Genomic DNA, 23122 nt, shown 5'->3' with positions numbered 1-23122 from the left:
CACAACTGTGTAAACAGTACAGAGGGAAAAACACTGGAAGAAAATAACACCAGAATGCTAACAAAAGTTATCACTTTGGGTGATTTGATGGTTGATGACTTTTTTCCTTCTTTCCACTTTTATGTATCTTCCAAATTTCCTGTAATGAACATATATTTCTACCGTAATCGGAAAAAAATAAACAGTATTAAGAAGAAGTTCATCAGTAAGCAGCGTCAAGGAGCACGCGGTTCTCTGATAATTTATCTTTCTTCTGCTTCTAATACAGCTTCCCTTTGCCAGAGCCCCAGACTAGATGTAAAAGAAAGCGTTTTTCCAACGCAGAGGAAGAAACAACGCTCATACCATAAAAGGAAGAGTATTTAATTAATTTCCCAACCTGTCTCTGATTCCCCTAGTCCTCAGAGAACATTCCACCGGGTTATGAAGTGGTATCTCTTCTGGAGGCCCTCAATGGGCCCCTTACCGCATCCCCGGCAGTCCCCCCACTCCACGTGCTTGGAGACAGACACCTCTCGGGAATGCTGCCTTCCTATGGCAGTGATGGCCACCTGCCTCCTGTCCGGACGCTCTCCCCCCTCGACCGCCTGTCCGACTGCAGCAGCCCAGGACTCAAGCTCAGAAACAGTCTCTCCAAGTGAGTAGCCAGCATGCAGTAGTGTTGGCCCTGGGGTCCTTGATGAGGTGCTTTCAATCCATCTTTCACCTCCTCGGTGCTGGCTCGAGTCCCAAGTCCCAGGGCAGTGTAGACCCTCTGGGCTGTTCCCAGAGCTGCTCACTGCACTGAAGACCTGGGCTAGCACCTGAGGGGTAGTTATCCCATCCCTTGGGAGAGGAAAATAAGATGGTACATGGGTACTTAGGAGGATCCAGACGGACGAACCTCTCATGGGTTCTGTTGTGGGAGGAGAGTATGGGGTATAGGGACGGTGACAGCGTTAGGGTCATTCAGGCCCCTGGGAGCATCACCTAGTCTGAGGACCAAAGGGACCTTGTGATCTGTGTTTCTTAGGCGTTTACATCCAACTAGGAGCAAGTCATAATAAGCTTCCGCGGCAGAGGAAAGGAAGGTATTTTACACATGAAAATATTGAAACCCTAGACATGTCAGTGGTTTTCCCCCAGTTCAGACACAATTGTCTGAAAGAGCTAAAGGTAAAACTCCGATTTTCCGACGCCCAGAAGAGGTCTCAGACCCTCTGGTGCCCTTTCTCACGTCCCCGCTCCTTCCTAAGATTTAGGTTCCCCTCAGGGCCCTCTTCTCCCTGTGACATCTGGTTAATGGGAGTGCAGGCGAGTTCTGTTCTTTAAGGGGCATTGGCTGCAGCTGCTTCTCCCTCTGGGCTTATGCAGGTCCATCTCCCAGAATTCTTCTGTGCTGCACGAAGAGGAAGATGAGCGTTCATGCAGCGAATCCGAGACGCCCCTGTCTCAGAGACCGTCAGCCCAGCATCTCAGAGAGGTGATGTGCAGTGTCCTTCCTTGTTTGGTTTTGGACTCCAGGTGCTCTGCTTCCTGCCTGCTGGCCTCTTCCGGCCTGTCTGCTCTCATTCATTCATCAAACGCCCTTTGAACACTCTCCGAGACAGCAGCAAAGGTGTCACCAGACTCAGTCTTTTATCAGTGTACGGGGCCTGTGTTACTGACCAGGCATATGATCCTTTATGCAGAGGACAGCAGCAGTGGGGACACACAAAAGTCCTGCCCTCCTGGCGCTTACAGGCTTCATGGTTGGGGTGGGGTGGACACAAAAGACAGTCAGTACAAAACGTATGTGTCAGGTGTTACCGGGGATCCGTGTGTCACGTAAGGGTCGGGAGGCTCGCTTTAAAAAGTGGTCCATGGGGCTTCCCTGGTGGCACAGTGGTTGAGAGTCCACCTGCCGATGCAGGGGACGCAGGTTCGTGCCCCGGTCTGGGAGGATCCCACATGCCGCAGAGCGGCTGGGCCCGTGAGCCATGGCTGCTGGGCCTGCGTGTCCGGAGCCTGTGCTCCACAATGGGAGAGGCCACAACAGTGAGAGGCCCGCGTACCAAAACAAAAAAAAAAGTGGTCCGTGGACAAGGGGACTCCCCTGGCAGTCCAGTGGTTAGGACTCCGTGCTTCCACTGCAAGGGATGTGGGTTCGATCCCTGGTTGGGGAACTAAGATCCCACATGCCACGCAGTTGCAGGTAAAAAGAAAAGTGGTCCATGGGCAGAGGAGGTGAGATGAACTGGGAAGATGTCTGAGGAGGGCGGGTTCTGGACACAGGCGCAGCCGGTGGAAAAGCCGGGCGGCTGAGTGGAAGATGGGATCCTCTACCCTGTGCGCCTCTACCCTGGCTTTATGTAACAGAGGTCAGCGGGCTGTTGAGCCCACCCCTGGTAAGGCGGTGGGCTAGGTGCAGCAGAGCATAGGGAGGTGAAAAGCGGTCCATGTCCTGAGGAGCTCATGGTCCAGTAGGAGACAGGACATGTACATGAATAACAACACCACACCTGGCACGTAGGTGTTAGTAAGTGTTTGTTGAATGAGTGAATGAATTTTAACCAGAGAAAGGAAGTGCTCCCAAAACAGAGACACTGACGTGCTGTGGAGGATCACGCTAAGTGGAGGGAGCCAGAAGCAGTGTGATGGCGGGGCAGCGTTTGAGCTGAATGTCAAAATTTCTTAGACACGAAGAGACAGGTGAGAGAAACATTCCTGGCGGCAGGGACAGTACACGTGCAGCACGGAGCAGAAGTGGGGGCCCTGAGCAGGCCAGTGGTACAGTGGGAACGTGGCTTCACGAGGGCCCACCTGGCGGAGGTGTGCAGACTGGATTAGGCAGGAGACAGACCAAGCCAGGCAGGAGGGTTGCCTGAACCAAGGTTTTTTTTTTTTTTTAATTAATTTATTTTTTTTGGCTGCGCTGGGTCTCCGTTGCTGCGCGCGGGCTTTCTCTAGTTGTGGCGAGCGGGGGCTACTCTTCATTGCGGTGCGTGGGCTTCTCGTTGCGGCGGCTTCTCTTGTTGCAGAGCACGGGCTCTGGGCACGCAGGCTTCAGTAGTTGTGGCACGAGGGCTCAGTAGTTGTGGCTCACGGGCCTAGTTGCTCCGCGGCATGTGGGATCTTCCCAGACCAGGGCTCGAACCCGTATCCCCCGCATTGGTAGGCGGATTCTTAACCACTGCACCACCAGGGAAGCCCATAAACCAAGGTTTTAAGAAAAGAAGACCTGGAAGAGGAACACAGGCTGTAGAGAGAGAATCCGTAGGCCTTTGCATCTGCCCTGGGGTGCACGGAGGTTGCGAGCCCAGGTGACTGATGGGGGTGCCGGGCGCGGGCTGGGGGGCAGGCAGTGTTTGTATTAGATCCATCGAGCTGGAACTAACCCTCCATCCCAGAGGAGAAGCCCAGCAGGTACCGGGGCCTCCGCCGGTTTTGTGTTCTCTCCCTTCAGAAGGAGAGCTGTTTGTAATCCTGGGGAAACCTGGGGTGTTCCCGTGTCACAGCTGCTGGGTGACCTGTGTCACCTGAGCTGCGGTCTTTGTGTGGCTCCAGCAGCTGCTGGGCCTCAGGCAGGATGTGCTTGCCCCCCCCCACACCCCCCCACCCCCCACCCCACCACCACCACCCACCCACCCCCAGACAGCCACTCGGGGTCAGGGCTGCATAGAAGTGATGAGAGGAGGAGCTGGCCCTCCCTCTGCATGTCGCCTCCTGCCGCCCCGCCCCAATCTCCCCTCTCCCAGGCCCCCCGCCCTGACCCCTCCCTGCCCCGATCTCCCCTCTCCCAGGCCCCCCGCCCTGCCCCGATCTCCCCTCTCCCAGGCCCCCCACCCTGACCCCTCCCCTCTAACGTGTTTGATTGGTGCTTACTTCTTTCCCCCCAGGAATGTGGCATCACCCCAGAAAGTGAGAACCTGACCTTGTCATCGTCAGGAGCTATTGACCAGTCGTCCTGCACGGGGACGCCTCTCTCCTCCACAATTTCCTCCCCAGAAGGTACGCGATGGTGGGCGGGAGCAACTGCAGGTCCTTCCCCGTCAGCCGAGTCCGTAGTGCTTCTAATATTTCCTCCCGGATGGACTGGGGAGCAGCAAATTAATACCTAAGCAGCAGACAGAACAGGCCCCGGCTTGAGAGGAAGTGAGACTCACTCTCTTGCAATGAGAGGGTGGTCTAGCGGCTGAGCTGGGGGAGAAGCAGGCATCTCACTCCCAGTCCTGCTGTCGTAAGGTTTTCTTTAACATTATGACAGGGAAAAGCAAATCCCTCATCCCTGAGGTTGAGTTTGGAGCTCTAAAACGTAAAGGAGCCAAACCTTGGAAAACCTTCCATCTAAACCCTATTTGGTGAGGGCAAGGCCAGGCCGCTGGTGTCCTCACTGCCTGGGTGCAGCGAGAGAGCTCTGCCCCCAGTCCTCTCACAGCAGCCGGGCCTGACCTCCGTGTCCTTCCTCCAACTCCTGTCTCCAAAGACCCTGCCAGCAGCAGTCTGGCCCAGTCGGTCATGTCCATGGTGTCCTCCCAGATCAGCACCGACACCGTCTCCTCCATGTCCGGCTCCTACGTCGCCCCCGGCACGGAAGAGGACGGGGAGGCTCTCCCCTGCCCCCGGGCCTCCAGCAGGACCCCCTCAGAGGAAGGAGAGGTAAGAGAGGAGCATGGGCTCGCCCTCGCCACTCTGCTCTGCTCTGTACTCGAGTCCCAGGGAGCTCAGTCCAGGGCCTGCCAGGGAGGTTGGCAGAGCCCCGCAGTGCTCGGGACGGGAGCCCCGGAAGACAGGGTACCGTGTCGTTGACTCAAAGGCTCCCTCAGATGTGATCTTCCGTGTGGTACCCCTTCTGTCCTGAGGACTTGGTTGGGGTTTGCTGCCAGGCGAGCTGGGTAGGAGGGCCGGTGGCGTCTGCACCTTGACTTTTGTGGCTCCTTTGCAGGTGACACCAGCGGCGTCTCCAGACTGCAACTTCGCGGGGCTCGCCGCCGCCGCCGAAGAGCAGGATGCAGAGGTGAGAACAAGGTGGACGCTGGTGCCCCCACCCCGGTCAGAGGGACTGCCGGTGCCGGCAGAGGATGCAGATAGCATGGGGGCCGTTCTGGAAGAAGCCTTCCAAGGGGGCGCACTTGGATCTGTTAGAGCTAGGGTGCAGAGCAGAGGGATTGTCCGATTAGCAGAGGGCGCTGGTCTCAGCGTAGTAGGCGTGGGGTGAGTTCTAGAGGGAAGTCTTCCAGGCCAGACCCTTGAGAGGGTGTTTGTCCTCCAATTCACTTAGTATTTACCTGGGACAGGCACCTCACATCTTCCTGGCACTGGGGGACACAAAGACCGAGTGACATGGCTTTTGCCTGCCCCCCCCCCCCCACCAATCCACCCATCCCGGAGCTCCATCTGATGGAGGAATCAGAGTTATAACTCAGCGTGAGAAGTGCTCTGACGGAGGTGTGGCCGAAGTATATGGAACGCCCAGCTCACAGTGGGGACTCTACAACTTTCTCTTGAGCCAGATGTTCTCAAAGGAGCATCTGGATAGGGTTGGGGATCCTAAAGGATTTCTGGAAGTTTTATGATCTCACGGTTTGCTTTTTCATTTGACAACTTTTATTTCCACCTGAGAGAAACAGTGTGAGCTGAACTATGACCAAGGGTATTCCTGACAGTCCTAGGGTCCCTCCGTAACGTGCCTCAGACCTGGTCCCTACAGGCTGATCCTGCCTCGCCAAACAAAAGCTGCCTCTGCTGGGCCTCCCAGCCGTCTCACACGGACAGGAAATGTATAGACACCGTGAGGGTGATGAGTTCTGTCTTCTGACGATCAATAGGCTCATTTCACTGCTTTCTGGACTCATAGTGCCTTCCTTCTGTCCTAGGGAAATGACGTTCTAGAAGAAGAGGACGGATCACCCACACAAGAAGATGGTAAAAGACCTGGTCTTTTGCTCCCTTTTATTATATTTCTTTCCCGGGTATTGTCTAAAGGGCACAGAAAGGGGCCCTGATGTGACTTGGTGGCACTGCTCAAGGGCGTGGCTTTGGGGAGAGGTTGTCTTCTTGGTGGAATATCAAAGCGAGCAGGGTATCTGAGGACCTCAGCACCCTTCCCGGCTCTCTCTGGGCCTCTGAGCCAAGGCTACAGAAGATACATGGAGTTCTCCATTTACGTTGAGTAGGTCCTGAGGCTTCTTGGGCAACTCCCATCACCTTCCTTCCTGCTTCAGCTTCTCAGCTGAGTCTCACAGAACGGCTCTGGCAGCCCCAAAGTTCAGCTGCAGCAGGAGAACAGCTTCCTCCCCTTGGGGGAACCGACTGTTAGGCAGTAGGTTTTCCTGCCTTAGTGAAGAAAACGGCTGATGTTACAGTAGCAGAAGGATCACAGCCCTGGCGGCACAGCGAAGGTGAGGTGAAGAGACGTCAGCAGCTCAGCGTAGACTAGTGTTTGTAGGCTACTGGAACGATTCTCTTTACCATCTTCAGGCCTCAAGTATATATTTTTTTAAATTGGAATAGTTGGTTTACAATGTTGTGTTAGTTTCTGCTGTCCAGCAAAGTGAATCAATTATACATATACACATATCCACTCTTTTTTAGATTCTTTTCCCGTACAGGCCATTACAGGGTATTGAGTAGAGTTCCCTGTGCTATACAGTAGGTCCTTATTAGTTACCTATTTTATATATAGTAGTGTGTATATGTCAATCCCAATCTCCCAGTTTATCCCTCCCCTCCCTTCTCCCCGCCATGACCATAAGTTTGGTTTCTACCTCTGTGACTCTATTTCTGTTTTGTAAATAAGGTCAATTATACCTTCAGTCGGAAGAATTTTGTTTCTAGTAAGCCGAGAAGCGAAGGAACGACCTACATATAGAGCAAGGAAGCAGGGGGGGCGGGCTGGGAATCCCGCCTGGGAGTGCAGGACCGGGCGTCCCAGGAACCGGTGTCTCTTCCCTCTGCTCCTCTGAGGTGCCTCCGCAGAAGGGCAACCTCCAGAGCAGACCTGGATCCCAGCCGGGATGCAGATGGCATGCTAGTCGCTTCTGCTTTGGCCCTGGCAGTTGCTTGGGGAGCGGTGTGGTGTGCAGGGGGTGCGCATGCACACTTGACCACTCTCTCCTGGCCAAGTAGTGCCGGAGGAGGGGTGGTCGCCCAGGCTGTGCCCCTGCCGCACGCGTGCGCCAGCCAAGCCGGGGTTGGGCGCCGCCTCCCCTCGGTTGATGTCTTCAGGGCTCAAGGCTCCGAGTTCTCCATTGTGATTGTCGCCCCCCCATAGAATATTTGCTTCTAAAAGGCACAGGGCAGTACGTGGTTTCCACCTCACATTCCATATGTGGTTTCCGCCTGACATGCCATACGCAGTAGATGTATGTTTCTTCCTCTCCCTTTCACCAAGGAAACAAAGCGGGGTGGGGGGCTTGAAAAAATAACATCTAAGACTGTCCGCTTCCCATCTTCCACGACTGTAGGTTTCTGGTCAGCCCCTTAAAACATACTCAGAAGAGCAAATTAAGTCTCAAAGAAAATAAATCATAATTTTGCGAACGAAGCGATTCTTTGATTTGAGGAGCAAAATATGGAACCCAAGAGCTTTAATTGCCGTTTTATGTATTAGTCATTTCGCAGAGTCTTGTGGTCATAAACACACCCCACGTCCACCAACAGACACAGGCCGGAGCCAGGGTCGCTTCCCCTGTGGCTCTCCTAGCTCTTCCAGCCTGGCTTAGCTCTGCTCTGGGCCCGGGTCTGCGTGGTCCGTATCCCACAGACCTCCCCAGGGTCTGATTTCCCAGGAACGAAGGCTGGAAAGGGGCCAGTTAAGGAAACAGAGCAGAACAGAGCGAGAACACAAACATAACCCACACAGTTTCCTTTATTGTCCACTCTTTACCCACTTAATTATTGTCTTTTTTTTAACATATGATTTGATTTTTTTTGTCTCCATCCTTAAGATTTTTATTTTAAGGACAAAGCAAAGCAGAGAAAAACACAGCCAGGCCCTCTCTAACTGCCTTAACTCCGTTACAGGCCAGAGGACATTCGCATTTCTAGGTATGGAGTGTGACAATAACAATGACTTTGACATCGCCAGCGTGAAAGCACTGGACAATAAGCTGTGCTCTGAGGTCTGCTTACCCGGTGAGTGGCAGTCTGCTGAACATGAACTTGGTGGGAGATGCTCCCCTGCTCGCACCCCTGCTCTCACCCTGGGACACCCATCTCCTGCCCTACAGTTCCTACAAGAAGGCATGGACTTTGCTAAGATGCTGGGAGCCAGTTGCTGAAAGGAAGTGAGGCGGCCTCGGGAGAGTCCTTGGGCAAAAAGCGACTCTGCTCTAAGCGAGACTATTTGGGCATGAAGAAAGGCGCAAAAATCCCTCCAAATCCTTCCGATTTGGCCTGACCGTGCCCCCTCCATCATGATCTTGCAGATGCCATGGCAGGGGGCCTGGTCTTGTTTCCATCAACAGGCAGTTTAAGGCAGACATGGCCTCTGTGAGAAGGTCTTGGAAAGAGAGCCTGAGCCCTTGAAAAGGGAACCTGTAGCTCCTCAGAGGAGAGTGTTTAGTTAGGATCAGAGAGGAATTTCAAAGCCAGCGTTTTATAGACTAGCTCTGTGACCCAGTGAGCCCTGGGCTACCACCAGTTGCCTTGTGCTCCCTAGATTTGGATCCCAAAGGAACGATCAGGGGTCGAGGGTGACTCTTCTCCCTGGAGCCCTAACTCTGTAAATTCGATCAGGGCCGTCGACATGCCCCTTGTTCCTTCTCATGACACTAAACTGAATCTGGGATGAGTTCTCAGGGGGAGCCCACCTGTCAGTCACACTCTGGGCACTGACGTCCCTCTGCTCCGTGCTCACCAAGGGCTCCACCAACCATGGCTCTAAAGCCACGTCTTGCCCAGTGGACTAGGTCGAAATTGCCCCTCCTGGGTTCACGGCAGAGACTGCCTTCATGTTGCGTGGTTTGTAATCTCTTAAACATGCCCTGGACATGTTTAAGCTTCAGGACAGCCACGTCTCGTCGTGGGTCCAGTGCTTTACTCTCTTGGCGACGTGGCTACAGGCGCTGGAGGGACACGAACTCCTGTGGTTGCCACTCTCCATCAGCTTGCAAAAGACCCAGGTCCTCACCCCTCTGGCCCTGTGCAGGCTTGTGGTGGAGGAAGCCGTAATCCCTGGAGACACCTCCCACGGCCTTCCCAAGGGCTCTCTGGTCCCTTCCCACTTAGCGTTGACCCAGCCAGGCCTGGGCCAGAGCGGCTGAGATCCAGGGTACACTTCACTTCCTGCCTTCCCACTCTTTACCTGGCTCCTGTCTGTCCATTTGTTTCTCATGTCTTTTTGCCAAATGTACGTCTGTCTGTCCAGTTTGTTTATTTTGAAACTCATTTATGTTATCCAGACTTCGTGTGAAAGTTCATGTTCACCCACACCCAACCCCAAGCTTGCTGGGCGTGCGCACATCCGAGGGGCTCTCGCTGAGGCTTCCATTCCTAACTGGCAAGAGCCTGTATTTTAATATGCTGAAATTTCCCAGGAAAAAGAAATATTTGTGAGAATAGATGAATCCCTGTTCCACAAAAGCGGGGATGCTTCTGTGGCAAAGGTTACAGGCAGGATTTGTTTTGGTCACTAGTTGGGGAAGATGACATCTCTGCCCTCACTCCGCCCTGTGTCTGTGGCAGCTGTGCCGGCCAGCCGCTCACTGGGCTTCAAGAGAGGAATCTAGGCTCCTGCCTCCCCCCAGCGGCTCCCCACCAACCCCCATTTTTTGGCAGAGAGAGCTACTGGGATTGTTTCAGCCACCCATGCTGGTGGAAGCTGACCCCAGGCCTCTGCTTCCTCCTGTCCCTAACTCCCCAGGCCTCTGCTTCCTCCTGTCCCTAACTCCTTCTGGCCAAGCTGCTGGTGGATGTTTATTCCACTCTGGGATTGCGGCAGGGGAGCGAGACCTGGAAGGAAAACAGTGCCTGGGCTTCCTTACGGTGATCTCGGGAGCCAGCCATTCTCAGATTAAACTGGCTCCACCCTTCAGGCCAGACGTGAAACCCAATGACAGTGGCGGCTGCCGGAAGAGGGACTTGAGGGTCACATCGTAGCCTCACCCCGAGGTCTCAAGGACACTTACGGAGAAGGAAAGTGCATCTGCTCTCTTGGTAAAATGTTTCTCGGGTTCTGCTGTTAGCATCACACTGGTAGCAAAGTGCTGGGGAACTCTCTGGACGCATCTGTCGGGTTAATGACAGGAGTATCCACTTTGGTAGGTCCTGTGGAATCAACAGGCCTCACCACGCTCAGCTGTAAGTTCAAAGTTCCATCCTATGACTGAGGTGCCTCAGGCTGGCTTGGCCGTCAGGACAGCTTCTCAGGCACTTGGTCCCCCTCTCCATGCTGTTTCCCTCCCCACACGGATGCCACTCCCCTCACGGAGCGCCCACAAGGAGGGAACCCAGGGAGCATCCCATGGTCCACCCTCCCCAGGCCCACACGTGCTCTGCCAGGAGCCCCAGCTGGCGGCAATGATGGCTCAGGTCCCCATTCTCGCTGCTCTCATCACCCTTGTGGGAGTGACGCTGAGAGAGCACCTGTGTCATTCCAGCCCCTCTTCCCCTAAGAAGCCTCTGGGTCTTCTTTGGCCCCAAGACCAAGGTCGGGGGGCGATGGTATGTTCTGAGATTGTTCTGCAAGTTTCTCAAAGGGAGGAAATCTGAGTTGACCATTGTAGGTGGTGAGCCGATTAGAACTGCGAGGCCGTGCTAGGTAGACGGGGCTCCAGGGAATCTGATGGAGTATCGCACAGGCAGCAGGATGGTGGTCAGGGGACCAGTGACAATCCTGTGAAAAGGCTCTGGGGAGTGTGATGGGAAAAAGCAAAGGTAATTTGGGTTTATTAGTGGAAATACAAATTTTGTGTGTGTGTGTGTGTGTGTGTGTGTGGTACGCGGGCCTCTCACTGTTGTGGCCTCTCCCGTTGCGGAGTACAGGCTCTGGACGCGTAGGCTCAGCGGCCATGGCTCACGGGCCCAGCCGCTCCGCAGCATGTGGGATCTTCCCGGACCGGGGCACGAACCCGTGTCCCCTGCATCGGCAGGCGGACTCTCAACCGCTGAGCCACCAGGGAAGCCCGATACAAATGTTTTTAAATGACGGCATTGGACGGGAGTGGGCATACCGATGAAATCTAAAAGTACTTATGGAGGGAATTCCCTGGCAGTCCAGTGGTTAGGACTCAGCACTTTCACTGCAGTGGCCTGGTTCAATCCCTGGTCGGAGAACTAAGATCCTCCAAGCCACTGCGCAGCCCAAAGCAAAACAAACAAAGAAAAGTACTTACGGAGACCTGAACTAACCCAAGACTAAGACGCCACTAGGAAGGGTTACGCTTCGCAGATACTAAGGAGAAATCTGAATTAACTTTCTCTTTTCCTGGAGAGAAACTCTACAAGATGGTGGAACTGTTACAGACCTTAAATTTAATTAGTGGCTGGGTAGAGGCAGGAAAGAGCTGTGCGGAATCCCCCTAGATGTGCTACCCAAATCTGCCTCTAGAGGTCTCTTCACGCCCCCATTTCTGAGCCTGAGGATGGAATTAAGTGGGAACCACCTTTCTCTACCTCCCGTGAAGGATTGTGAATCTCCAGGCCCCCTTTTCTGGCTGAGGGCTGGACGGAATGGTAGCACCCGCTCAGGAAGTCCTCCTGCGCCTTCCAGGCTTACCTTCTGCATCCAGGATGCGCGGAGCGGCAGGGTTTTGCCGAGGGTCTGGCAGAAGCCTTTTTAGAGGAAAGAGCACCACCGACTGTACCAAGAAGCCGGGAGAACAGAGACTTCAGGTCTGAGTCTTGAGGCTGCTTCAGAAGGAGCCAGTTTTCAGCCCTGGCTCAGAATCTGGACCGGTGGTGTTTGTAGCAAGGACTCATGAATTAAGAGCCAGGCAATCTGGCAGCCAGTGGTGGTGGCGGCGAGGCTGTGGCAGTGTTTTGATTTGACTGTGTGTGTGTGTGTGTGTGTGTGTGTGTGTGTGTGTGTGTGTGTGTGTGTGTGTCTTCTCTCCTGTTTACCATTTGCTTTTGGTCTTTCCTACCAAACAGCTGCAGTTCCTGAGTCCTGCCCCATAAACACTGAGGAATAAGTATGAGATCTACCAAATGAACGAACAACTTATTTCATCTGGGGGTTCCTAACGTAGAAGGGCAATCTTGCCTGCTCTTCATCCTGTCACCCTTAGAGGGGAAAAGCACTGTGGACCCATGTGCCGGACTCCGGTGCCCCCAGGGACTAGAGATCCCCACGTTCCGTCTGGCTGCGAGAGATACCTAAAAATTTCCTGTCCCACTCACTCCCCTTCCCCTGGGGTCCACCTCCACAGACTATTATTAGAGCCTTAGGGCGGATTATCGCACCAGGACATTTATGGGAAATACACAGTTTATACCCACTTAATCCTAGTGTTTCTGCCATTAAAGGGTTTCGTGTCTTGGGCTGGCCTAACCTGAAGCTGACCCCAGACATTCGTGAGTGGCCTCCCTCAAACGTGACGCAGTGAGCCTCACGCCCACCCTCCAGGGTCGGCCAGCTCCGTCCACGAACTGAGCCCTCTGATGGGCCAGGCATGGCTCTCGGCTCTGCCCGGGAGGAGATCACAGTGTGATGGAGGGTTCAGCAGTTTCCACACGGCGTGAGAAATTGGGTGGTGGTTCAGGCCGGTGGGGGGGGGAGCACTTCGGAGCACGCTGGACCCCATCTGGCTTGGGGGGGGGGCCTTCTGGGGGCAGGTGCTGGGAGAGGCAGCTCAGCAGTCCTCGGCCAGAGGATGGAAGGCTTTCCCCAACCTCAGGGGGTTAGGGCTTCATTCTCTCCCTTCAGAAGGGGCATCTCGCTGCACTGGAGGGAATGAATCAGATGGAGCCAGTCTGTGGGCTGGGAGGACGACTGGGGGGAGATGAGTGTGGCCTGAACAAGGCCTGGGGGGCGGCTGGTTGTCGCGCACATTCTATGAGTCAGGCGCCCTGCTCACCGCTCTCCCATGTCGCCTCACTTAGTCTCACAGCACCCCTGGGGGGGGGGTAAGTACTTGTCTCCCATCTGATGGATGGGAAAACCAGGGCTCCAAGTACAATGACCTGCCCAGGGTCACACAGTCAGTACGTTACAAGCTGGGGCTGTACCCCGGTTTTCTGACTACCGGTTTAGACATTACTAGAGCTTGAACAAGCAGGAGGTCATAATGGATTGGATACAGAGCACAAAGGAGAGAGAAGCACCGAGAGTGGGTTTCCAGCAGGGGCAGCGGGTGCTTCTTGTGCAGGAACTGCAGTACAAGGGGGGGAAGATGATGAGTTTTGTGGATGGTACCCGGGGGACCCCAAAGCTCTGGAGCTCATGTCTCCTGGGGTTGTTGACACCAGCTGATAGCAAATCCCGGTGGGCTGTTCGGGTGCAGAAAGAGAGGAACAGGCGCCACTCTGTTCTCCCCCATGCCATTTGGTCCCTGGCACCCTGCTGGGCAGCCCGTCACTTCCTGCCCCACCCTGGCCCCCACAGCAAACACTAACTCTGAGCCCAAATTAACACACTCTTCTCCCTCCCCTTCGTCTCCTCCTGCTCTCATGAAAGTCTCAGCCAGACTCAGTTTCTTTTCCTGTAACACTTAGGCAAACTTCAAGACCAAATAAAGACACAAAAGTGGATCCTAGGGCAAAGCTCACAAAACAAGGACCATCCTGCATGTCCCTCCATCAATGGGCCACAGTGGCCATGACTGTCCCTAGCCCAGTGGGCGCCAGTGCTCCCAAGTTTCACGTGCTGTGGTTTGCACCCTGTGGGAGTTCCAGGTAACGCGCGTCCTGCCAGTTTTCGTGCCAAACTCCTGGACTGTCCTGCCAGAGACACCATCTGGACCAAACCAAAGGTCCGGTAACCTTCCTTTCCTCTTCTCAGGTGCCTGGCAGGCTGATGACAACGTGGTCAGTCGTCGGAACACGCAGCGCCGACGCCTATCTTCTGCCAGCCTGGAGGACCCTGAGAACAGGCTCTGCGTGTGGGGTCCTTTGGCCATCTGAGAGCCCTAGCCCCTGAACCAGGGCTCTCCTCCCTGGTTCATCCCATCCTGGCCTCATGGCACCACGGACCTCCCGGGCATCCTCAGCAAAACACATGGAGACTTTTTAGACCCACGTGAAAGCTGGATGCTGAGGGCACCTGCCCCTTCTCCCAGGCTCATCTTCCACATCCGTGATCCTTCCTCTCTCAGAAGGGACCGGAAGCCTCTTTTCTCTTTGTGGGCTAAAGCCACTCAATGAACTGCAGCTCATGAGACCCTTTGCAGAGAGTCTCTGGAATGTTTCCACTGTATCTTGACCTTCAGGTGGAGCTGTGGTCCACAGACTGGTTATTTCTCGTGCATCTTTTTTTCTCCTTAGGAGGTAGACCAAGAAGACTCAAGAGTTCGGGTGACTTCACTATAAACACCCATCTGGCATTTTCTAGTCTCTGGGACATCATAACCAATCTGAAGCCTGCAGTTTGGGGTGGCGTTGGGGGATGACTCCTGTGAGAAGGGAAAGCCATATTGCACTGTAAGTGGGGTTTCCCTCAAAATGCGTTAGGAGCTCCTTTCTCAAGGACAAGAAGCAGTGGCAACCACCAGAAGGTCGGTTGGGAAAACAGTTCTTGCTTCTGATAGCAGAGGCTGTGCCTCGTGTGTACGTCTGCTTAGGAAGGAGGCCTTGAATCTGACAATCCCTCAGTTAAATGATTACCTACCGGGGAGTTATTTATGATCAAGTGCACTCAGGATGGCCTGGGGCTCCATCCTAAGGGGACACTGCAAAGGTATTTTTGACGCCCTCTATGTACCAGGCACTTGTTAGGGACCGTCGTATATTATCACGTTTCATCACTACCGCCCTGGCAGGTGGCATTCTTATCCCTGCCGCCCCCGTTTCCACCCCACTTTTCTTAAATAGTTGAAGAAATAGTCTGAGAGAGGGGTGGACCGGTGGTTCTCATCTGGTGCCCAGGAACCCCAAAGGAGGTTGGGGGAAGGGCTGAGCTGGGGTCAGTGGTGGTCTGGGAGGCTCCCCACCCCACCGGTTTTCCTCCCCTGTCTGCCAGATCAGCTGAGCCTGATGGGGGGAGGGGGAGGTACTGCCTTCCATAGGCTCATTAGAGATTTAGAGATATTGTTCAAACCACATGTCCACCCCACCTCAGTCCAGTGTAGGGCATATAAATAACAGCCTGAAACAGCAAGGCCGTAAGCTGTTGGGTATTCGTCTCTCAACACTAGTGTTATCAATGGATTCCTCGTAGCTCTCTGATAGATGCATTGTCTGCTGGCTTTTGGAAGAGGTGGTGGTTTCATGGAGCATGAGATTGAGAAGCAAAGTGGGATCCAACAGTTTGTGGGGCTGAGATGTGACGGAGTCCTAGGCTATGCCCACCATGATGGCCTGAATTAGTAGTTGGAATTGTTGCCCTAGAAGAGCTTTTCAGGGTCCTTCCCAAGGCCTCAAAGAGAGCCCAGTGCCGGGGGGTCTTTTGCACCTCCTGTGTGGCTTCTTTGCCCTGCCAGGTGGGTGGTGACCCTCACTGCCTGGTGGTTGTGATTCATATCCTGCCCTGGGGGTGGGCAGGGGGAGGCCTGTGGTCCTGACAGACACTACATGAGCCAAGCCTGAATCTCAGCTTCTGCCTTGAGTTCCCGTGTCCACCCGCTCTGAAATCCTGCAGTGGACTCTGCTGTTTCAGGCCCCATTTAATGTCCTTTCTTTCCCCGAAACATTCTTACAGCCCCTTTCATATTGAAGATTCGAGCAATAACCCCACTTCCTGATTTCCTTGAAGTCTGAGCCCCAGAAACACTAGGGAAGGGGGCGCTCCCTTAGCCTGGGCTGGTGGCATACAGATCCACCTCCTCTCCCGGCAGGTAGTATTCACAGTGTGGTGTCACCTGAGATGAAGGAGATGCAGGTAAACAGACGCCACGGTGGCCAGGAACCCTAAGAGGAAGCCATTGTCTTCACCCTTTCTGGAGGGTCTGTCTTCTCCCAGGAAGAGGCTCAGAGAGATTCCTCAAGGCCTTGGTTCCATAACCAAGACATACCCGGGTGAGAAATGGCCTTTCACTCCTGTTTCTCAGACAGTTCCTGCTCTCTCCCCCATCCCCTCACCTCTTTGCCCTCATTTAGCTCTTTGGCGAACAGAAATATCCCATCCAAAAGGGCTGGGATCAGGGAACAGGGCTCAGAGCCTGGTCAGGGAACAGGGCAGCTGCCCCAGTCATCATCTGGAGATGGTCATGTTGTTAGCAGTTGACCCAGAGAGAATATGACGGGGCCTGGCTTCTCACACAAGGACACAGACTCACCGGAGGCCTGGGGCTCCTTCCTGCCACACTCAGGTCGGAGCTCACCTATGAGCTCACTTCCGAGTGGTGCGGCGATCCCAGTCTTCTCACAGAGCCCTTTTTCCTTCTCCTCCCCAGTCCCATCCCACCAGAGGTCATGCCCACGCTGGGGCATCTCCTGGGCACGGATCCACACACGTTAAGCCATCTCACCTGGGGAGAGTTTGTGTCCTGTTCACCTGACCTTGGCATGCTGGTTGCTCACTTTGCTTTAGGATCTGCACACCTAGTGTGTGTAAGTATGTGTGTACTGTTGTGCCATCTGTGTACCCCTCACTCCCTGGAGTACACTCGTGGGCACACTACAGTGGGGACGTCAAGGATGCAATATTTATGGATTGCTGCATGATTCTTAAAAATGAATAAAACTGTTCACAAGGGAAGGAGAGCTGTTAACTGCGCAGTTGGCTTATTTGTGAAAGTTTCTGTCCGACTTTCTCCAGCACGCTTTTAATACTTTTACTCAAGACAAGCTGGACATGGAGGAGTGAGAGAGGGCAAGGGGTAGGGAAAGACACGTTTCCGGGTGGGAGTTGGTGTACCATCCCCCGGGCACAGCTCCTGCACAGAGGCCTGATAAGGAGCCCTCACCCCCACCCCCTTCAACCGGAGAACTTCCAACTGCAGCTCCTCAATAATTGAAGAGCAGGAAAGCTGGTGACTGGAGGGAGGCTGGGGGAAGGGAGGAGGAAGGACCACAGTCCACCGTTAGTCCGTCACTTGAAGGTTGGTGAAATGAATGGGGCAAATGACCCCAGTAAGAGAATTTGGCAAGTCCACGGCTTTTCTGAGTTTCACCCACCGGCTCTGCTTCCTCGGCTATCTGGAAAGGAGGGAGAGCACTTCCGAAGAAGCCTCTGGAATGTCAGCTTCTGGGAATCTTGCTGAGGCCGGGGCGGGGAGGGAGCGCTTACCGGGAAACACTGGATTACCCTAGCCACCTTGGGGTGTCTGCGACCGGGGCTGCGGTTTCTGCGGACCTGAGCGGCGGGTGGCATCGGAGAGTCAGACCTGCTTGCGGGCACCAAGACGACACTCGGTCGGGAGACAGGGACAGGCCGCAGAAACGTGAGATTGCCACTCGCAGCCCAGAGGAGAGGAAAGGAAACCCCCAAGCATGCACCCAGCCTTGGCCCCCGCGCCACAGGCTGCGTCCCAGGAGCCGTCGACACCTCTGAGCAGCCCAGATGGGAAGTGGGTGGGGCGGAGCACGGTTCCCGCGACCTCTGCGGGAGCCCCGAGCCGCGCGCCTCTCCGAGCTCTGCGCGGGGCCCTCGGGCGGGAATGCGCGGAGCCGGGACGCGGTGGCGGGTAGGGAGCTGGGTGGCGCGGGAGAGGGCGGCCAGGAGGGAGTTCGAAAAGAGTTACCGCCTGAGAGAGTGGTAAGAGCCCGCGGTCTCCTTGGAGACACCCTGACCAATGGCAGAAGCGGAAGCTGTTTATATGGGCGGGGCGTCGCCATGGCAGCAGGAGAAGCCTTCCGAGCGGCTACTTAATGCCGGTCCCCGGGCCGCTGGCGTTCAGACAGGCGCCGTCGGGCGTTGGGGGCGACGAGGATTACTGGCTGGGCCCTCGAGCTGGGGGCAGAGAGCCGCGGTGGGGGTGGGCGGTAGGAGGAATTTCTTCGAGAACCTTCCTTTGGCCCGGGCTGCGCTCTGAGCCAGGTAAGGGACGGGGAGGGCTGCAGGCCGTGGGAAGGGAGGGCGTCGGTACCAGCCCGCTCTCCCATCCGTCCCCGACGGAAGTGGTGGGCCCGGGGACTGACATCAGAGGAGTTTGGGGGACACTCACTTCCCGCCCCCTTATAACTCTCTGTTTTGTTTCCTTCCTTCCCCTTGATCCCCATCCTATTATCCCTTTTCAAAGAACAGACGACCTCCCCCGCCCCCCGCCCCGTCGTACTGCCCTCCTGGACTCTCTCGCTCCATTTCCATTTGTTGTGGAGGGAGAGAGGGGGGTTAATTTCCCGCTTTGAGGGAGAAGGGGGTGGCCTCGCGTGCCCCTACACTATTCCCTCGTTTGGCTAATTAAGTCGCCTCTAAAAGATCAAAGAGGAAAAGAGCGAGGCGAACCCCCGTGTGGGTCGGACCCCCGGGCACAGCTTCTGTTTCCCAGACCTCGGCAGTAAAAGATCCTCCCCAGCTGCAGGAACGATTTTAGTAAGAGCCTCCCCCCATCGCACACACTCTCCCCTCGGGAGTGAGGAAAGAGGGCTCAGTTCCCGCTATGGTCCCCGCAGGCACCACATTCAGCTCGGAGGAGGCTACCCCCGCATCGCGGGATGGAAGCACGCTTCCGGGAGGCTGTGTAACTGAAGCCGCGGGAGTCAGCGGGCTGGAGAGCTCGGCGGCCACCCTCGGCTCGGCTCGTGGATGTTGACCGCCCCCTCGGAGAGTCCCCGCAGATATGGCGGAGAGCTGGCTACGCGTCTCGGGAGCAGGGGCATCGGAGGAGGCCGGACCGGAAGGCGGCCTGGAGGAGTCCGACGCCCTGGATGACAGCCTGACCAGCCTGCAGTGGCTGCAGGAATTCTCTATTCTCAACGCCAAGGCCCCCGCCCTGCCTTCGGGGGGCACCGACCCCCACGGCTACCACCAGGTGCCAGGCTCGGCCGCGCCGGGGTCTCCCCTGGCGGCCGACCCCGCCTGCCTGGGGCAGCCGCACACGCCCGGCAAGCCCACGTCGTCGTGCACGTCGCGGAGCGCCCCCTCGGGGCTGCAGGCCCCGCCTCCCGACGACGTGGACTACGCCACCAACCCGAACGTGAAGCCGCCCTACTCGTATGCCACGCTCATCTGCATGGCCATGCAGGCCAGCAAGGCCACCAAGATCACCCTGTCGGCCATCTACAAGTGGATCACGGACAACTTCTGCTACTTCCGCCACGCTGACCCCACCTGGCAGGTAGGGGAGGCCCTCCCTCCCTCCCCATGCCCGCGCGGACTGGTCTCACGTCCCAGATCCGCAGGCCAAGTAGGCGCGGTACAGCCAGGGCCCCGAGAGAAGGAAGGCCGTCGAGGAAGGACCTCAAGGGAGCCCAGTGCTTGGACTGCTGCCCCTTTGACTTCAGAGAGGGAGGAGGGAGGATGTTCAGAGGGCTTTAGGGGTGCCGACATAGAGGTTCAAGTGGAAAGAACTTGTCACTCATCCAGCAGGCTCAGCCCAAAGACCAGGGCTGAACTATGCGTGGACACAGCCCCCCAGGGTAGGTTGATGGACTGAGGGACACATTTTTGTCTCAAGTCCTAGAATTCCTAGACACTACCCTACTCAAGGTCAGTTTGTCAGGGCCTGACTGGAAGCAGAGCATCGTTCCCGCCAGGCTCTGCATCCTGCCTGCTTTCAGTTGGCTGGAGGGGGTCTGGGAGGGGAGAGGGGCGTGCTGTGGGGTGTGAAGGCCAGCTGTGTCCCAGTGGAAGGGCTACGGGGCCTTCCTAAAGCTGCTGTGCCAGCCCCCCCCAACCCCTCCCTAGTTTCCTGCCTACATGCCTCCCCCTCTTCTCATCAACCTCCCTGGGGGGACAATTACCTCAGCCAGGTGCTTTCCACAGGGGCTCCTGCCTCCCACACTGGCTTCATGTTCCAAGTCTCCGGAACCTGGCACAGAGCAGCCAGGGGGCCCAGGCCACCGTGTAAACATCCCAGTCTTGCCAGGGGGCACTACTCACCTGCCGGCCCCACTGACCAGGCCCCAGACCCCTGTGCCCCAGCGTGGTTTGGGCTGTGCACCCAGGCGTGAACAAGGCAGGATGGTGATTCAAGGCTGGGCACACACTGCCCTGAGCATCTTCGACCATCAGAATCGGGGCTACTTGGGGACAGAGACCCTGAGGATGTACAGATCCTTCCCTGCGGCACAGGGTCACAGTTCCTGTGGTCACAGCTATTCCACGTTTGCTTGGGCCCTGACCCTGGGGCAGGTACCATTTGTAACCTTGGTGAGAAAGCAGAGACCCTCCACCACCCCCCACCCTACCCCAAGCCTGAGAGGCCCCAGGAATGAGCGCTATGCTCTTGGCTGGGTAATAATCAACTGAGGCCTCAGAGCCTGGGGTGGGAGGAGGGGGACATGGGGGGTGAGGGCCCAGGCCAGCAGCCGGCTCTACAAACAAGGAAAGTCATCAGATCCTCCCACACTTCATCCCCCCCCCACCCACACACACCCTCACACCCACTCACTCATTTCACAAACAGAGAAGGCCAGCCAGGCCCAGGCAGAGGGAGATGGCCGTCCAGGCCCTGGGGGAGCCAAGGCCTTTGGCCAGAGGCCGCAAGCGGCGGGGTGAGGGAGGGAGGGCAGGACAGGGTGGCACTGAGAGCCACCCTGCGGCTCAGGGCTCGGATGACTGAGCAGGCAGATATCCTGGCAACAGGGAACAAAAGCCCCCGACAGCACTCCCAGCTCCTGGTGCCCCGTGGCTGGTGTCCCAGAGCCTCCCGGTCGGAGCAGCGCCTCTGTCTCCCCTGCCCCCATCGGAGAGAAGGCGGTGGCGGGACTGGCAGTGGCGCTAGGAACCCCCCCATCACTGACCCCACCTACTCACCCAGCTGTCTTCCTTCTCTCCTATCTCCCTGTGTCCAGAACTCCATCCGCCACAACCTGTCCCTGAACAAGTGCTTCATCAAGGTGCCTCGGGAGAAGGACGAGCCAGGCAAGGGGGGCTTCTGGCGCATCGACCCCCAGTACGCCGAGCGGCTGCTGAGTGGGGCCTTCAAGAAGCGGCGGCTGCCCCCAGTCCAAATCCACCCAGCCTTTGCCCGCCAGGCCGCGCCCGAGCCCAGCGCCGCCCTGTGGGCCGGGCCACTGACCGTGAACACCGAGGCCCAGCAGCTGCTGCGCGAGTTCGAGGAGGCCACTGGGGAGGCGGGCTGGGGTGCGGGCGAGGGCAGGCTGGGGCATAAGCGTAAACAGCCGCTGCCCAAGCGGGTGGCCAAGGTCCCGCGGCCCTCCAGCACCCTGCTGCTGACCCAGGAGGAGCAGGGTGAGCTGGAACCCCTCAAGGGCAACTTTGACTGGGAGGCCATCTTCGACGCCGGCACGCTGGGCGGGGAGCTGGGCACGCTGGAAGCCTTGGAGCTGAGCCCGCCGCTGAGCCCCGCCTTGCACGGGGACGTGGACCTCACCGTCCACGGCCACCACATCGACTGCCCTGTTACCTGGGGGCCTCCGGCGGAGCAGCCTACCAACAGCCTGGACTTCGACGAGACCTTCCTGGCCACATCCTTCCTGCAGCACCCCTGGGACGAGAGCGGCAGTAGCTGCCTGCCCCCCGAGCCCCTCTTTGAGGCCGGAGATGCCACCCTGGCCTCTGACCTGCATGACTGGGCCAGCATGGGCGCCTTCTTGTAAGAAGCCAGGCCCTGCCCCACCTCCAGACAGCGCCCAAGTCTGGGCCCAGACTGCCCCCCCCCACCAGTGCAGGCCCATGGACACCCTACCGCCCAGGCAGGGGCTGGGCCCGGTCACCCCGTGAGGCCACACGGCCCCCAGCCCAGGCCATCCTCAGATTCTAGTCCAGCAGGCTGAGAATTGGGGCCCAGAACCAAAATTGCTGCCTCCGCTGCCCAGTCCCCCATACACACAGTGTTTCATTGATCCACTTCTTCCCTGCCCCAAGGACACGCTAAGGGCCCTGCGCTATGAGAGCTGCGGCTTGGAGGGGCCCTGGCCAAGCTGGAAGCATCAGTACAGGTCCCGCCCCAGAGCATCTTAGCTTCGAAGCTTCTCTCTCTCCCCCTCTCCTCCCCAGGTCTCTATCCAGAGAAAGTTCCCAGGTACAACAAATGCTGATTAGGTGACTGCAAATTAACGCCCTAGAGGCCTCTCCCGGCAGAGCTTCCCTGGGGCTGGGGCCGGCAGTCTGTGAGGCGCAGCTCCGGGGAGTGGGGAAGAGTGAGGAGACAGAAACGAGGCCGGGGTGCTGGGTGGAGCCAGGAGATTTTCTAAGGCCTCTGGGGTCTTCTGGCTTCATCCCTAGAGGTGGGGCAGAGGGTATATATCCCTAATCTTTGAGCCCAATGTGAGGCTGAGAGCAGCGGGGAGTTGGGGTTCTGGGGGTCAGGGGCTGGGGCAGCCAAGCTGCAGAGGGAAAGGGGACAGACAGACTAATGTAGTGAGTGTAGCTATAGCTGAGGCTTAACTGGGAGGGACGCAGTGCTTGCTAGAACTACCGGGACCAGGAAGTGGGGATGGCCCTGTGCCCTTGCTTGCACTCCTGTGGGGGAGTATCTTGCTCCACCCTAAGCCCCCTGGGCTGCATTCCACATCCACCCTCCTGCCCCATTGGGCAATTTAACCTTTTTCATGGAAAGTTATTTACAATAAAAAAATTTTTAAAAATAAAGTTTTAAAAAATCTCAAAATGAACCTGCTTGCAACTTTCTCTGGGGAAAAGCATGGGCCAGTTTTGGAGAGGCCAAGGCCCAAGGGGGAATGGCTGGGAGGAAGATGGGAGGCACCAAAGGCCTGCAGAGTGCCCCCTGGTGCACTCCCCATGATCTCTGGGTCCCCAGAGAGAAAGGGGCTGAGAGGCAGTCCTCGAGGGTCCCCTGCAGCCAGGGCCTCGGCACCTCTATCTGTGCAACGGGGAGACTGTACCCACAGCCCCCAGGAGCAGGCGGCAAAGGAGGCACAGCCCCGTCCCTGGCCCTGGGGACTCACAAAGGCCGAGCTTGCCCAGGGCTCGGCTCACGTCCCCCACCTCGCCCACCTCGAGGGCCTGCCCAGGCTCGCCTGCGGTCCTCGCCTGGGC

At 56.7% G+C, this 23122-nt stretch overlaps 2 protein-coding genes across 9 annotated transcripts in view; both read left to right on the top strand.

The window, feature by feature from the left end:
- RNF157 (ring finger protein 157) overlaps positions 1–15184 on the top strand; it is a gene marked incomplete at both ends in the record, with an annotated part of 78727 nt that extends 63543 nt beyond the window's left edge. For 2 of the 8 annotated variants that reach the window (XM_082679963.1, XM_082679956.1), the window contains 8 exons: positions 399–637; positions 1354–1462; positions 3858–3969; positions 4445–4617; positions 4904–4975; positions 5835–5883; positions 7984–8094; positions 13901–15184. In XM_082679963.1, the coding sequence (XP_082536089.1) occupies positions 399–637; positions 1354–1462; positions 3858–3969; positions 4445–4617; positions 4904–4975; positions 5835–5883; positions 7984–8094; positions 13901–14022 (987 nt within the window). Of the gene's footprint in view, positions 1–398; positions 638–1353; positions 1463–3857; positions 3970–4335; positions 4618–4903; positions 4976–5834; positions 5884–7983; positions 8095–12051; positions 12093–13900 lie in introns of those variants that run through there. The other 6 variants (XM_082679961.1, XM_082679960.1, XM_082679957.1 and 3 more) reach the window with 5 other exon arrangements.
- A 3592-nt stretch (positions 15185–18776) lies between these two features.
- On the top strand, positions 18777–21720 carry FOXJ1 (forkhead box J1; the record flags this gene model as incomplete). Its single annotated transcript, XM_082679118.1, has 2 exons — positions 18777–19274; positions 20953–21720. 2 exons carry the CDS (start codon positions 18777–18779, stop codon positions 21718–21720), a joined length of 1266 nt encoding a protein of 421 aa, XP_082535244.1.
- Between the last annotated feature and the right edge of the window lie 1402 nt (positions 21721–23122).

The sequence above is a fragment of the Grampus griseus genome (genome assembly GCF_964374135.1).
Source record: "Grampus griseus genome assembly, chromosome: 20".
Lineage (NCBI taxonomy): Eukaryota > Metazoa > Chordata > Mammalia > Artiodactyla > Delphinidae > Grampus > Grampus griseus.
This window is presented reverse-complemented; position numbering and strand designations above follow the sequence as displayed.